This window comes from Diplodia seriata (assembly GCF_021436955.1).
Source record: "Diplodia seriata strain FDS-637 chromosome Unknown scaffold_1, whole genome shotgun sequence".
NCBI classification, from domain to species: Eukaryota; Fungi; Ascomycota; class Dothideomycetes; order Botryosphaeriales; family Botryosphaeriaceae; genus Diplodia; species Diplodia seriata.
Genome location: NW_027117308.1, coordinates 2,277,303 through 2,293,622, shown reverse-complemented (window position 1 = coordinate 2,293,622; position 16,320 = coordinate 2,277,303). Strand labels below are relative to the sequence as shown.

The 16,320-nt window shown below is 55.3% G+C and overlaps 3 protein-coding genes across 3 annotated transcripts; 1 reads left to right on the top strand and 2 right to left on the bottom strand.

The window, feature by feature from the left end:
* SLS55_000681 (uncharacterized protein) lies at positions 1 to 5,693 on the top strand (the record flags this gene model as incomplete). Its single annotated transcript, XM_066772191.1, has 3 exons — positions 1 to 299; positions 356 to 5,598; positions 5,659 to 5,693. The coding sequence occupies 3 exons, from the start codon at positions 1 to 3 to the stop codon at positions 5,691 to 5,693; spliced, it is 5,577 nt and encodes a 1,858-aa protein (XP_066637470.1).
* A 3,780-nt stretch (positions 5,694 to 9,473) lies between these two features.
* On the bottom strand, positions 9,474 to 12,766 carry FUN12 (eukaryotic translation initiation factor 5B; the record flags this gene model as incomplete). The annotated part of the gene is made up of 2 exons (XM_066772190.1): positions 9,474 to 10,259; positions 10,319 to 12,766. 2 exons carry the CDS (start codon positions 12,764 to 12,766, stop codon positions 9,474 to 9,476), a joined length of 3,234 nt encoding a protein of 1,077 aa, XP_066637469.1.
* A 1,465-nt stretch (positions 12,767 to 14,231) lies between these two features.
* Positions 14,232 to 15,971, bottom strand: mrpl3 (mitochondrial 54S ribosomal protein mL44; the record flags this gene model as incomplete). The annotated part of the gene is made up of 2 exons (XM_066772189.1): positions 14,232 to 15,392; positions 15,963 to 15,971. 2 exons carry the CDS (start codon positions 15,969 to 15,971, stop codon positions 14,232 to 14,234), a joined length of 1,170 nt encoding a protein of 389 aa, XP_066637468.1.
* Positions 15,972 to 16,320: the final 349 nt, after the last annotated feature.

Sequence of the window (16,320 nt, the reverse complement as noted above, 5' to 3'; positions counted from 1 at the left end):
ATGGCGCTCAACTCCATGGGCAGTAACGCCCAGTTCGCCCAGGCTTCCCTACCCTCGTTACCAGCCCACCTGCAGTCCGACACCCATTTGACCGCCCACCTGGCAAGCCGCTTCCATGCACACCACCCGACTGCCCAGCTGTCGTCCCATGCTGTCGTCGCCCTGAACACCTACTCGTCGTCTGCTCGCGGTCCCGATGGCGGAAAGGAGGGCAGTGCCATGGATGCCACCCAGGACCTGGCAAAGCGGGCTTGGGCCAGGCTGGGACATCGCAGCGAGAATCAGGCTGTGCTCTTTCTGTAAGCGCAATCGCCATTGCCTCGTGCAGGTCCTCTTAATTTCTAACAGTGCACAGTGGTGAATCTGGCGCCGGCAAGACGACTCTCCGATGCCATCTTCTCTCCGCGCTTCTCTCGTACTCCTCCACGCCTCTCTCCGCTAAGCTTTCATATGCATCCTTCGTCTTCGATACACTTACGAGCACGAAATCGCTTACCACGCCGATTGCATCAAAGGCCGGTCTTTTCCTTGAGCTGCAATACGACACATCTTCCTCCACACATCCCACCCTGATTGGTGGCAAGATCCTTGACCACAGGCTTGAGCGCAGCAGAATTGCTTCCGTTCCTACCGGAGAGCGGAGCTTCCACGTTCTTTACTACCTGCTTGCGGGCACCAGCCCTGCAGAGAAGGAACACCTGGGCCTTAATATCGGGCTGGCGGAAGCTGGCAGCAGAATTTCTACAGGTGGTTCTAAGCGTTGGCGCTATCTTGGCCATCCAACTCAGATGAAGGTCGGTGTGAACGACACCGATGGATTCCAGCAGTTCAAGAACGCTCTGAGGAAGCTCGAGTTCCCCCGCAGTGACATTGCCGAGATATGCCAGATTCTCGCTGCTATCCTGCACATCGGAGAGCTTGACTTTGTCACTGGCAAGTCCACTACCCCGACTGGCGACGATAGTGGTGGTTACTCCCACGAAGGCGGAGAGGATGTCACCGTCGTAAAGAACAAGGGCGCGCTCCAAATTATTGCCGCATTCTTGGGTGTCTCCCAGGAGGACTTGGAGGTCAGCCTCGGATACAAGTCCAAGACCCTTCACCGTGAGCGCGTCACGGTCATGTTGGATCCCAAGGGTGCTCGCCAGAATGCCGATGAGCTTGCCCGGACATTATACTCGTTGCTCGTCGCGTACGTGATGGAGACCGTCAACCAGAGGATTTGCGCTCTCGAGGACTCGGTCGCGAACACGATTTCTATTGTCGATTTCCCCGGTTTCCAACAGGTCTCTTCCACTGGATCCGCCCTTGATCAGCTGCTTAACAACGCTGCAGCGGAATGCTTCTACAACTATGCGTTGCAAAATTTCTTCGAGAAACAGGAAGAGTTCCTTTCAGCCGAGGAGGTGAGCATTCCTCAGACCAGCTACTTCGACAACTCCGATGCGGTGAAGGGTCTCCTCAAGCCTGGTGTCGGTCTTCTTAGCATTCTCGACGACCAAATGAGACGCGGTAAGACCGATACGCAGTTCCTCGAGGCCCTGAGGAAACGTTTCACCAACAAGAACCCTGCTATTCTCGCCGGTAGCACAACGACGATTGTGCCGGGTAGCAACTTCGCGACACACAATGCTTCTGCCTCTTTCACCATTAAGCATTTCGCTGGTGAGGTTGAATATCCAATTGAAGGTCTGCTTGAGGAGAACGGCGACATTATCTCCGGTGATCTTCTCAATTTGATCAACAACACTCGGAGCGACTTTGTCCGTGAACTCTTCCACCAGGATGCTCTTAACACCGTCGTGCACCCGAAGGAAAGGACCGCTGTTGTCCAAGCATCCGTCAGTTCTAAGCCGACTCGTATGCCCAGTATGGCAAAGAGGAAGGGTGACCGCCCGGCCCGGTTTGGTTCAGTCCGGAGACCTGCTACTGAGGACTCGGACGACGATGCTCGCAGCGAAGTTTCTCGGTCGAACAAGCGCAAGGCCGCTGCCGGCAAGCAAGCTGGCGCAGCTGGACAATTCCTGGTGTCTCTTGAGAACATTACCAAGTCGATTGCTATCTCGGATACCAACCCTTACTTCGTCTTCTGCCTGAAGCCCAACGATCGGAGAATTGCGAACCAGTTCGACAGCAAATGCGTCCGGTCGCAAATCCAAACTCTTGGTGTGGCCGAGATCAGTCAGCGTCTCCGCAACGCTGATTTCAGCATTTTCCTGCCATTCAGCGAATTCCTTGGCCTCGCTGAAGCCGACACCGTCATTGTCGCAAGCGAACGGGAAAGAGCCGAGATGATACTAGATGAAAAGGGCTGGGCATCAAACGAAGCACGGGTCGGCGCTACGGGCGTCTTCATCAGTGAGCGCTGCTGGATAGAGATAGCTAACATCCCGGACGTTATCCCTGCCGGCGGCAGCCGTTACATCGGCGGAGACACTGACGGAGCGAGCGGAGATGGCCTTCTCACTCCTGCCGACGCAACAAGAGGTTATGGCGATTCTCGGGTCAACCTGATGGCCACGCCCTCGCCTGGTCAGCTGTACAGTGATGATAAGGCAAGCTACTTCGGCAGCCGCGAGCTTGATGCACGCTCGGAGGCTGGGGCTTCAGCGATCAACGGCGGCGACATGTTCCGCAACCTCGAAACGCGCGAGCAAATGGCCGAGAAGGGCAACGAAATCAAGATGGAGGAAGTCGAGACGCACAAGGTGTCGGGAAGCCGCAAGAGATGGATGTTCTTCGTCAAGTGCCTTACTTGGTGGACTCCCGATTGGGCAATCAGGAAGATCGGCGGAATGCCCCGCCCAGATGTCCGTATTGCTTGGAGGGAAAAGCTGGCCATCAACATGCTCATCTGGCTGATGTGCGCCATGGTCATTTTCTTCATGATCGGTTTCCCTGCGCTTATTTGCCCGACTCAACACGTCTACTCGGAGTCTGAGCTCACATCCTACAACGGCAAGAATGGCAAGGGTTCGTACATTGCTATTCGTGGCATTGTCTACGATCTGGCCGCTTTCATGCCTGTTCACTATCCCACGATCGTTTCGACTACCCAGTTGAAGAAGTACGCAGGCAAGGATGCGACGAACATCTTCCCTGTGCAGGTCTCAGCACTTTGCAATGGAAAGGACGGCTCCATCCATCCGGCGGTCCAGCTCGACTACAAGAGGAACAACTATTCAAGCAGCGACTCAACAGTCAGCACTACGGATGACAATGCCAAGTACCACGACTTCAGATGGGCCACCAACGACAGCCGGCCGGATTGGTGGTGGGAGCAGCAGACCTACATGAAAGCCAACTACATGAAGGGTCGCGTTGGTTACAGCGCCCAGTACGTCAAGACTCTAGCCAAGAAGCAGAACTCGGTTGCCATCTTGCATGACAAGGTCTACGATTTCACGTCTTATCTTGTTGGTGGCCGTGATCCACAGTTCCCCTGGTGGTACAACGGCACCACGACCGGTATCGACTCAGACTTCATGGACAACGATGTCGTAACGCTTTTCCAAACAAGAGCTGGCCAGGACATCTCCAAGTATTGGGACGCGCTGAGCTACAACACGTCGATGCGGGCCAACATGAAGGGCTGTCTCGATTACCTCTTCTACGTCGGTGATGTCGACAATCGTAACTCCACCCGCTGTGTTTTCGCCAAGTGGCTTCTTCTCGCCATCTCGATTCTTTTGGTCTCCGTCATTGGTTTCAAGTTCGCGGCTGCGCTTCAGTTTACCCGGAAAACAATGCCGGAAAACCTGGACAAGTTCGTCATCTGCACCGTCCCCGTGTACACTGAAGATGAAGATTCTTTGCGCCGTGCTATCGACTCTGCGGCCCGTATGAAGTACGACGACAAGCGCAAGCTCCTCTTCATCGTCTGCGACGGCATGATTATCGGACAAGGTAACGACAGACCCACGCCCAGGATTGTCCTTGACATTTTGGGTGTTTCTGAAGCAGTCGATCCTGAACCCTTGAGCTTCGAGAGTTTGGGAGAGGGTATGAAGCAACACAACATGGGCAAGATCTACTCGGGTTTGTACGAGGTGCAGGGTCACATCGTTCCGTTCGTTGTGGTCGTGAAGGTCGGCAAGCCGTCTGAGGTCCAGAAGCCTGGTAACCGTGGTAAGCGTGATTCCCAAATGGTTCTCATGCGCTTCCTCAACCGCGTCCACTACAACCTGCCGATGACGCCTATGGAGCTCGAGATGCACCATCAGATACGGAACATCATTGGAGTCAACCCGACCTTCTATGAGTTCATTCTGCAAATCGACGCCGATACTGTTGTTGCACCAGATGCCGGTACTCGCTTCGTGGCTTCCTTCCTTCACGACACGCGCCTAATCGCCGTCTGTGGTGAGACGGCACTCAGCAACGCGAAGTCATCTTTTGTTACCATGATGCAGGTGTACGAATACTACATCTCCCACAACCTCATCAAGGCTTTCGAATCCCTCTTTGGTTCCGTCACCTGTTTGCCCGGTTGTTTCTCGATGTACCGAATCCGCGCCAGCGAAACCGGAAAGCCTCTCTTCGTCAGCAAGGAAGTCGTCGAAAACTATGCCGTCAACCGCGTTGATACGCTCCACATGAAGAATCTGCTGCACCTCGGTGAAGACAGATACCTGACCACTCTTCTGCTCAAGCACCACGCCTCGTACAAGACGAAGTACATCATGCGTGCGCATGCGTGGACCATTGCTCCGGACAGCTTCGCGGTCTTCATGTCTCAACGTCGTCGCTGGATCAACTCCACAGTGCACAACCTTATCGAGCTCATTCCGTTGCAACAGCTGTGCGGTTTCTGCTGTTTCAGTATGAGGTTCGTCGTTTTCCTGGACCTGCTCTCGACCATTGTCCAGCCTGTCATCGTCGGCTATCTCGTCTACATGATCGTTCTTCTGGCCACTCACCCAGATACCGTTCCGATCATGACGTTCATCTTGCTCGGCGCAGTCTACGGTCTGCAGGCCATTATCTTCATTGTGCGTCGCAAGTGGGAGATGATTGGTTGGATGATTATTTACATCTGTGCCACCCCCATCTTCGCGCTCGGTCTGCCGCTGTACAGTTTCTGGCACATGGACGACTTCTCCTGGGGTAACACCCGTGTCGTCACTGGTGAGAAGGGTCAGACGATTGTTGTTTCGGATGAAGGCAAGTTCGACCCGAACAGTATTCCGAAGAAGAAGTGGGAGGAGTACCAGGCCGAGCTCTGGGAAGCCCAGACTCAGCGCGACGATCGCTCCGAGATCTCGGGCATGTCCTATGGAACAAAGGCCTACTGGGGCGGCAACGGTGGCTCTGGCTCCGAATACGGTTACCCGCCTTCCCGTCCTATGTCTCGCCTGGAGCCTCCGCGCTTCGGAAGTGGCTCTCGCCTCTCTCTTGCACACTCCAACTACGGCTACGGGGATGGCGTGGAGATGTCCGACATGAACGGTCCGCTGCCGAACGAAGACGCACTGCTCGCGGAGATCAGGAACATCCTGAGCACGGCGGATCTGATGACGGTCACCAAGAAGAGCATTAAGATGGAGCTTGAGCGCAGGTTTGGTGTGAACCTGGACCCGAAGAGGCACTTTATCAGCAGTAAGTTATTGTCTACATTGCCCCCACGCTGATCAAGTTGCTGACGAGATGTTATTGCAGGTGCTACGGAGGCTATTCTGAGTGGTCAGATGTAATTGTATATGCAGAGGAACAATCTGCCTTCCTTTTAATGCTGGCTCTTTTCGATTTTCATGCATAGCTTCAGGCTAAAAAGATGAACGGACGCTTTTGATTTGGGGCTTACCTGCGGTTTTCTAACGATTGAAGTGGTAATGGGCTCTTTGTGTGTTGTTTTCCGCTTTGGAGTAGTTGTCGTAAGTAAACGAGAGGATCTGATCAAACTCGCTCACACCTATCGAATCGCATAAGCGCACCCCCTGTATCTTCTGTCGATATTGTTAGCGTATTCATTCGTTGCGTGTTGGGGGCAGGCGCCGGGTTTGAATTCCTGAGTATTCAGGAGGTAGGCATTCGTGTTTTGTTTCGTCGTTCCTTTTCAGCATTTGAAACCAAACCAAGCTATATGATGGGCTGGATGTTACATAGTAAAGATAGGTTCTACCTTGGATGGTGCACTTCGGTATGATGTCCCGTCCGTTGGTGATCGCTACGAGAGCCAAGCAGTCGTGACTCTTCCACGCCGTACACTGCGGATCGGAACTAGCCGTGTTGTCGCCATGAGATCTGGCACAGATCTGCCGGATCGTGATTATGACACGGTCTCGAACATTGGCGGGGAGATGATCCTTGTAGGGCTGATGGTTCCGCACGTACGTGAGGCGCTTCTTCTGATGTGAGGTTGGTTGGTGAAGCGTGCTGCTTACGCGGCCTCAGACACTGTTGCTGGCACAGTTGTGCATTAAGCGGGAACGAGGTTAGAATTTGTATTTCGGTAAGCGGATCATGGTCAGCATATTGGCTTAGTGATAGGGGAGACAATGCGTGCGCGATGATGATTTGTGTTTCTGCTGTGTATGTGCAGGTTCTGGGCCTGGAATGGCCAAAAGGCCACGCGTACGATCGATTCGTTGTTGACGGAGGGTGCGAAGTCACATTCAAATTCGATTGATTTCGTATTTCCGTGTCATTGTATAGAATGCTCAAGTCTCTAAACCAATCGATTTGAGGGCATACTTTAATAGGCCGTAGGGAAATCTTCGAATGATCATCTTGGTACAGCACCCGAGTCCAGCAAGTCTTGTGACACGAATACAAGCTGAGACCAAGTATATATAGCAAGTAAGATGGTTCAACCTGTAACGAGTAAACCCCGAAACCCGGTGGTCTACTGACCGTCTCAGGGCGGTCCAATGTCCAGTCTTGAAATACAGGTGGGGTGGGATATCCTTTTTTTATGATCCTTTAGATCAAGGCAGACACAGTGAGGTCAGATCTCAGAGAAGTATACTACCATGCGCCTACCACTTTTTTTTGGTTTGAAAGTTTGGCAGTGGTGGCGATCCGAAACACAAGATCCGTCACCCTGTCACGTGCGTACTGGTCATCTATACCTCATCTTTCGTGGACGTTTTGTAGCGAGAGGTATCCGAACTGTGCCTTGCACAGTATACCCGTTGGCGCCATGTGATTCGTTAATCCTTTCACGTTGCGCTCGTTCTCGTTACAACAATGGGGGCATCGGCGAGCCGGCTTGAATGAGAATATCACCGGTGCTCGTTATCATAATCTCGCCGCAACTTGGTTGCTTACGCACGTCTAGCGTTGCTCCGTGGAAGGCGACGATTATCAAATGTGCGTAGATATCATGATTTTTTGGGGAACTGCATCTAGACAAAGATGCGTAGAAGGTTTCATTGCTACCACAAGTGAGCAAAGATGGACGATAATCGGGGTGCATTCTTCTACCTCGACCGCTACTAGCTGGCTCATGACAACACAAGCAACGAGAGCTATTGATCACAGCTTTATTTGTTTTCCTCCGCTCATTCGGTGGAAAGCACTGTTGCGATACGAAAACGAAGTGGATAGAGGCTCTTGTACACGCTCATCGGATCTTAAGATAGCCGGAAGCGGTCATTCTCGCTAGAAGAGAGTGGCCACTGCACGCCTCCACACCTTAACAGCCTTCGCAGCGATCTATACCTGGGTAGATTAGTAGAAACACCTGTTGAGCGATCGACGCTCATGGACTGCCAGATACGGTGTCGGCAGGTCACTAGCGCAGCACGCACCGCTCTTTCGGATTTCCCGTTTAGGTAATCGAATAAACCACGTCTGTGCCTTGCTATGACGCCTCCTCCATCATAGGATCTGAAGGCTGCGAATGGCGACTGGATTTCCTGCCTATCATGCGCGTGACTCCAGATCCTATGGGTTACTTTCGGTTAGAGAAGGATCCTTGGTGTCGGAAGTCTATCGTGAGCATTCCCTGCGCTTTCCGTGCGCCAAAGGTCTGGTTGGACGTCATCGCCACCAGTGGCCTTCCTTCATTGAGTCCATAGATATATCCTCTGCGGCCCCAATCTTCCATCCACCTTCGTATCCATCCTCTCCCTCCATCAGAACCCTGATGAACACAGCCGGCTCGAGAAGACACACCACCACTCTCTCTCCAACCTGAAAGAAACCACCCACAAAATCGACAAAAACACCGATAACAATGTCACTCTACCCTGCACGCCGCGCCTCCCTCCTCCCCCACCTCCCTCACGACGAACGGCGGCGCTATCCTAACACCGACGATAACGACAACGACAACGACCGCGACCCCGTCCTCCACCTCCTCCACCCCCGCTACACCTGCGGCCTCACCGACACCGACTGCGGCAACGGCTACTGCTGCAGCACCGCCCACGAATGCGTCCTGCCCTCCTCCTCCACCGGCGAAACACTCTGCCGGCTCCCCGGCTTCTCGACCGCCAACGCCGTCGCCTCCCTCGCCAGCGACGCGACCGGCTCCGTCACAACGTCAGGAACGGCCACTGCCACCAGCGCGTCGGCGACGGCGTGTTCGGGCAACGATTGCGTCGTCGTTTCGAACGGCGGGATTTCGGGGTCGAGCTCGACGACGACAACAAGATCGTCGTCGTCGTCGCTGTCCGCCGGCGCCATCGCCGGGATCGTGGTGGGCGTGGTCGTCGCGCTGGCGGTCGTCGTGGGCGCGATTGTCTTCTTGCTGTGCGTGCGCAGGAAGAGGAGGAATGGAGGGGTTCGGAACGCCGCCGTGGCGGCGACGCCGAGCGTGGCGGAGACGGGACGGGGTCCGCCTGCCTACCAGCGCGTGCCTGGTGGTGGCGGTATAGGCGGAGATGGGGGACCGGTGGATATGTACGCCGGCTCTAATGTGGGGAAGATGCAGGGAGGAGTGCCGGGGAGGGTGGAGGTGCTGGGTGACACGGTGCAGAGGCCGATGGTGCAGGAGTTGCCGGGACACGAGGGGGCGAGGCCAGTGGAGCTGGACGCGGGAGTGGAGAAGAAGTAGGGGATGTAGTAAGAGAATTATATTGATTGGGATTCGACAGGAGCGGCTTTGGATGGTAGTAGCGGGAAAGATATCCTATCGTTTGCTCTGTTGTCCTAGATATGACAATCAGCATTTCAGGCCAAATCAAGATTGAGAAAGACATCGTACCATATTACCGAAACATGCAAAGACTTCCCTATACCCGACGCTCTCGTAATTTACCCAACCTCGCAGAAAGCTAACAATGCACCGACGTCGAGTGGGACAGATAACTGCACGCTGGTCATACACACTTTTCCGAGAGAGGAAAAGAGCAGAGATTGAAAGGCACAAGAGCCAACCTTTTAACAGACGCCATTACAATAATAGAAATAGATATAGGAATGTCATTTCGTCCAACCATCTCGACATCCGTCATGCATGAGAATGAGAGACACTGGAAACTTTTATACCTCAACAAACAACCGCCCCGCTCTCCGCCTCAATTTATCTAAGGAATATCAAACATCGGCTTCATCTTCTTGATCAGCGCCCATTCGTCCATGCTGACATCGGCCCTGAAGAACTCCTTGAGCGTGTCGATGCTCTGCCGCGAGATCAAACTGTACAACGTATCCTTCTCTTCAAGGTGGCGGCCATATAGCGGCTGGTTGGGGCCTTCGATCTTGACCGCGACCGAGGGTTGGCCCTTCTTGCACACAGGAATCTGCTTGTGGTCACGCTCGATCGATTGGACGCGGCCAAGCGAAATGATTTCCTTCTGCTTGGTGACGGGGTTCTCCTTGATCGCACAGATGGGGGTAAGGAGCTTGAGGTTGCCTTCAATGACATCAACACCGACGACGATAGGGTCCTTCTTGTTGAAGACGGCGACAGGACGGAGCACGCAGGGGAAGACAGCAAGCATCTTGCTCTCCTCCTTGCGCTGCTCCTCCAGTTCCTTCATGTGAGCAGTGAAGGCGTCGAACAAGTGGTAGATAATGTCTGCCTCAAAGATCTTGACGCCATTCTGGTCCGCATATTCGCGCGCTTCCTTGTCGACGCGCACGTCGAAACAGAGCATGACAGCGTATTCCTTGGCCTTTTCAAGCATGATACCGCACTGCATGACATCACGCTTGAAGACGGGACCGATGGAAATGTTGGCGACAGGAATCTTGGATGCACGCAAGAACTCGAGAAGGGCCTCCAGCGAACCAAGAGTTGATGCCTGGACACTGACACCACGGCCGGTCTTGGAGATGCGGGACAGGAGGTTCTCAAGATCACCCATGACCTACTCACTGTTAGCATCCTGATTTGGGTAAAGCACCATCTAGTGTATATGTAACTTACCTCCTCCTCCAGATCCTCCTCGTCATCCTCAGGGCCAACGACCATGAGACGCGAACCAGCCACAGCATTGTCGAGACCATCGGCAGCAATCTTGACACCCATGGCGGCCTTGATCGTCTTGTTGTGGACGTACTGCGACTTGATACGCAGCTCCTTCATCTCCGCCGGTGTTAGGAGAGCACGAATATTCGTCGATATAGCTCCTTGTGTACCGCAGAGGACAATCCGATCACCTTCATTCAGCACACCGTTGGACAGAATAACGTCGATGGTGGTACCAAGACCTTCGACGACCTTGACTTCGAGAACCGTCGCCTCGACCTCGGAAAGATACATCAGGCTGTTGGTCATACGTTCTTGGGTCAGGGTGGTGATAAGCCTGAGCATGTCAGGAATACCCTCACCCGTGTGGGCGGACGTGGGCACAAGGGAAACGTAGCGAGCCATGGACTTGTTCTCGTAGAACAGCTCAGAGTTGAACCCTTGCTCGGCAAAGGCCACCTTGGTCTTCTCGAGACGGTCCCTGAACTCATTCTGGACGGCCTTGTTCTGGAAGGACAAACTCTCGCGGAAACCGTTGTTGTCAATCTTCTTCCAGCCGTAGAGACGATCGATCTTGTTGAGTGCGACGATGAAAGGAGTCTTCTTGTCACGCAACAGCCTCATAGACTCAAGAGTCTGGGGTTCAAGACCGTGCATGATATCGACGACGAGAATGGCAATGTTGCAGAGAGATGAACCGCGAGATCGGAGGTTGGTGAAAGACTCGTGACCTGGCGTGTCGATGACAAGAAGACCGGGGATCTTGAACTCAAAGGAGCCGTCCTTGTTAACAACATTCGTCTTCTTCTTCAATGCGTCAACAGGGAAGTAAGTGGCACCGATTTGCTGGGTGATACCACCAGCTTCACCTTCCTGGACGTTGGTTTGACGAATCTTGTCAAGCAACTTCGTCTTACCAGTATCGACGTGGCCGAGAATACAGCAAATAGGAGAGCGGAGGTCGTCCTTCGACCGAGCAGCGAGAGCCGCCTCGTGCTGTTGCTTACGGCGCTCCGCAGCTGCAGCCTTACGAACAGCCTCGGCCTTCTCGGTAGCAGTCATTTCCTCCTCGTCGGAAGATTCGTCCTCAGAGTCCTCTTCAGACTCCGAGTCCTCGGTCTTCTTGCCGTTCGCCGCAGCGGGCTTGGCTTCTTTCTCATCATCGCTCTCAGCGTCCCAGCTGTCCTTGACACCGTCCATGTTGACGCCCTCCTCCTTATCGGCAAGGGCCTCCCAGTCCTCGAGATCGTCCTCCTCCTCCTCGGCCTTCTTAGCCTCGGCGTCCTTCTTGGCCTTCTCAGCCTGCTCGGCGGCTAGCTTGGCTTGCTCCTCCGCGAGCTTAAGTTCCTCGAGCTTCTTGCGTGCCTCCTCCTCGGCCTTTTCGTCAACCTTGGGCGTCTCAGCAGGAGCTTGCTTCTTGCCCTTCTTCTTTCTGTCGTATACGGGCGGCTTCTTTTTAGCGTCAGGGTCCTCAAGACCGGCAACCTTGGCGCCGCTTGCGATCATCTGCTTCATGCGAAGCTCGGCCTGCCTTTGCGCTTCCTTCTGGGCCTTGGTCTGGTACTTGCCCTCACGCTTAAGCTGCTCGATCTTCTCCTTCTCCTTCTGCTTCTTTTGAGCCCTTGCCTCGGCCTTCTTCTGCTCTTCTTCCTCGTTCATGCGCTCTTCTTCCTCGATACGCTTCCTCTCTTCCTCAGCCAGGCGAGCTTGCTCCTCCTCAAGACGTTTCCGCTCTTCCTGTTGCTTCTGAAGAGCGAGAAGGGCCGGGTTGAGCTTCTTCTTCTTGCCGGCGGCGCCGGGCTTCTCGGGCTCCGGAGCAGGCGAGGTCTCAGCCTTCACCTCAGCAGCCTTCGCAGGCTCGGCCTTGGGGGCGGGAGGGGGGGCGGTAGTCTTCTTCTTAGCCGCCTGCTCCTTCTTCCGCGCCTTTTCGCGTTCCTTCTTCTCCTTTTCCTTCTCCTTCTTTGACTTCAACTTGCCGCCTTCTTCCTCGTCGTCGGCTTCCTTCTCCTGCTTCTTCTGTTGCTGCTGCTTGCCACCCTTGCCCTTCTTCACCGGACCGAAGAGCTCATCGTCGTCCATGTTGGCCTCTTCGGGCGCCTTGGCAGCGAGGTCCTCCTCCTGCGGGGTCTGCACGCCGCTCGCGTCGCCGGACCCGGGCGCGTCCTCGCCCTCGAGGAAGTCATTGACCTTGCCCTTCTTGGCACGCTTGCCCTTGTTCTTGCGCAGCGCAGCCATCAGGCCGCCGCCGCCGCCGCCCGTCTCCTCTCCGTCCTCGGCGGCATCGTTGGCAGCCTCTTCCTGCTTCGCGGCCTCGGTCGCGGCGGCTATCGGGTCGATGGTCTCACCCAGCTCAGCTTCCCAGTCGTCCTGCTGGGCCTTCTTACCGCCCTTCTTCTTCGGAGGCATTGTGATCGGTGGGTAAGACGCTGCTTAATTGCGTGTGCGTGTGAAGTGGCGTAGGCGTGCACGTTACGGTGTCCGGATCGTCGTCAGCGAGGTGGACGGACGGTCGACGGGTGCGAAAACGCTGTGGCTCTGCCGAGCTTTTGTGGTGGGCTGGGGACCGTGTCGACGAGCGAGCGGGTCGCAGGCAAGCAAGCTAAAGCTCTTTCTCGTACGCCCGAGGTGCAGGTGCGAGAAGGCAGCGGCGTTGCCTGGGAGAAGTGATCAAGAGGCCGTCGAGGGGAGAGTGCGACGAGACAATTAAGGTCGTGCAGCCTTCCGATGGCGTAGCTCCCGATGGACGACGGGTCGGAGGTCCTTTTGACAGCAGGTGGCGAGGTGGGAATTTCTCGTGGGTCGTGGTGACGGCAAGGCAAGCTCGGATTAAGTGCCACAGTGCGCCCCATTTTGGCGGGGATGCCTGACTCAGTGTGCGCTACCGACCGTGGACCTCAGTCAAACGCTCCTGCTTTTGAACCCTCCTTTCAAAGCTTTCTTGCCGGCAAAAGTTGTGGTCAATGGCATTCTAGGCTCGGTCGAATCGCTCGGCCATGATGGCGATTGGTCTTTATGTTGAAAGAGCCGATTTGTGGACTTGCGCTTGCTTGCGATTCGCAGACTCGCAGATGCTCCAGTCCCTTTGCCTTTGCCTTTGCACGTCACCGGTGTCCAACAAACAACATCCATGCGGCTTTGTCCGGTCAGTGACAATTCTAGAGAGTCATATGACTCCGCTGCAGCCACATAAGTCTCGCGCTGCCCTTGTTCCATTACAGTTCTATCCCCACAAAATTCTCATATTAGAGCGGGATGACTCGGCAACGATTTTCACTTTTGGTGCCTTGGTGGCCACCAATTCTCTCAACGACCTAGGGCCGGCTTACGGCGCGTTCGGCCATTGGAAGCTCCCCATTGTTCTCAGCATTAGAGGTGCTAGTGGCTCGCTGAGCCATACAGACGAACCTGGATGGAGCGAGAAAATGTCTATCTACTACTCCTAAATGTTGAAAATCATTTCATGGCCAGCTGAAGCAGCCGCGGAGACGGAAATATCGTTCTTCTTTTGAGTTTTGTGTATCCCGCTCTAATTCCCCTTGATGCGTTCTTTCTTCTTGATCTGCCCTCATCGCTGTAGCAAGGCCTCCTAAACAGTCTTGCCAATTCCTGAGCGGCGTAATCATACATGCACAGCAACAGATCCAATCCCAAAAAGCTTCCCACGTGTTTGGTATGATACAGATGCTTATCCGCTTCCTCTTCTTCTCACAGCGGTCTTTGTCCTCGTTTCCTTTCCCTCATACATCGTTTCCATCTCCATGCTAAAAAAGCGTGAGCAGAGTACACACCCCGCGTTTCGATGCCATGCCTGTCTTTATTCTTCAAGACGTTCCAAATACGATTTCCATAGAAGTGAATCACGCTTTTCCGTTTACACGATGATCTCACCCGGATCCACCATATTTGGCACCCACTTCTTGCCCTCCTTCTTGCTGTCCTCCATCTCGCTGGGCTTTGTCATATCCAGAGGACTGTAAAGGTACCAGCTCTTCAACGCAGCAGCCGTGGCCCTGAATCTGGCCTCCTCAAGACTCGCACCCGGCCCCTCTCCCAACTTGTCCCGTCCGCTGTACACGCCCACCACAAACACCGGATGTCTGCTCTCACGGCCGGTCTCGGCGAGCAGGCGGGCGACGGGCGCCTCGAAGCCCTCACGGGCACACAGCCGCGACAAGTCGCGGGTGGGCACAGTGAAGTTGAACAGCGAGGCGAGGTCGAGGTGGCGGGAGAGGAAGTGGGCTTGGGCGAACTGCTGGGCAGCAGCGCGGCCGGCGTGGGCGTACACTGCGCCGACGACGGCGCGCACGAAGCCGGCGCCGGCCTGCTCGACCGTCGCCGCTTGATGGCGCATCGGCGCCCTGGTCATCGCCCGCCCGCGCAGCTCGCCGAAGGCGTCGTCGTAGACGATACGCGACGACATGCCGCGCCGCCAGCCCATGCCCCGGTTCTCGTTCGGCCGCCCCGTGTTCCGCCGGAATGGCAGGAATTCGGTCTCCGGCTCGTAAAGTGTGAATTGGAGGAGGCCTGGGTCGACTTCCCCGCCGGGGGCTGCCGCCATCTCGACACCCCATTCGCGCGTGATGGCGGAGAGGGCGCCGTCACCGACGTAGGCTTGCATGGCGGCGAGCAGGACGGGCATCGGGATGCGCGGGTACGTGCATATGATGTGTTCGCTGGTGTAGTAACCCAGCAGGTCGCTGCCGAGCGTTGCCAGCGCGGCATTGTTGAAGTCCGGGTTCCGGTCGGCCGACGGGTCGACGAGTGTGCGCGCAAGAGTTTGAAGAGGCAGTCGCGCCGGCAGCGACAGACGAGCGTGGAGAGCAGCGAGCTTGGCCGAGTCTGCTGCCGCAGATGTCGGGGGAGACGGAAGGGCCTCAAGTTCTACTGACTCTGGTTCAAGTGACGTCGGGAGCTCCTCGGAGTCAATGGGTTCATTGGATGTAGCGAACGAATCGGTGGACTGTAACCGGGCGAAGGGTATTTGGCGGCATTGAGGCTGGAACTGCTGCTGTTGCTGCTGAAGGAAAGGGCACTGCGGGCGTGGTCGTGTGAGGCGCGTCAGGATGCGGGCACTGCCCAACCGTTCTACCCGTAAACGCTTCATCGACGGAAGAGGAGGGAGGGAAAGCCGGCGGTAGGGATGTGGCACCGCTCGGACGGGATGGGTGGGAGTGGTTGCGGGTCAATCAACGTAGTCCTCCAAAATTTCCTCAGACACAGCTCGCCCGACTTCGACGAGCGGTAGAATGCTAGTGCACGGCCTAGCGTATGGTCATACGTGCAATTTGAAGTTTAGCGCAAGGATATCTGCTTACGTATGCAAGTATCGTTACGCGACACCCGACCGCGACTGCCTCTCACATCGGCTTGCCCGCTCCTACCAAGGTCGAGCTCCCATCCGCACACCACCCCCGAGAGAGCTCCAGACGCTCGTCCACCGCATCCCGTCCCCAATCGCATACCGTACATCTCACTGCACACCATGGGTGGAGGCGGAAAGATCCCGTACGTGCCGCCCAATCGCATCCCTCGTATAATCAGCAATGCGCATCCCATCCGGCAGCAGGACACACGCTGAAGGAACACTCCCATTTACAGGTACCCCAAGCATGTCTGGTCTCCGGCCGGTGGTTGGTACGCTCAACCGAAGAATTGGAAGGCGAACACGGCAGTCATGGGCGGCATTGTCATTGGCATAACCAGCTTGGCTTGGTACATCAGTGCGCAGAGGGAGCAGCGGTCTAAGTTCCCTGAGCCTGGCAGGTTCTTCCCTAGCAGAAAGTAAGGTTCCCTCCATTACGGAGTCCCGGCGGAATATGTTGTTGACATACGCACCGCAGCTGGAGCAAGCAGATCATTGAGCACGAGCGCGAGCAGAAGCAGGAATCATAGACGCTGGTACGAAGAATCAAGAGTTTAAGGGCGTAATTCGAATCCAAAACAATGGCGATGTGATGGCT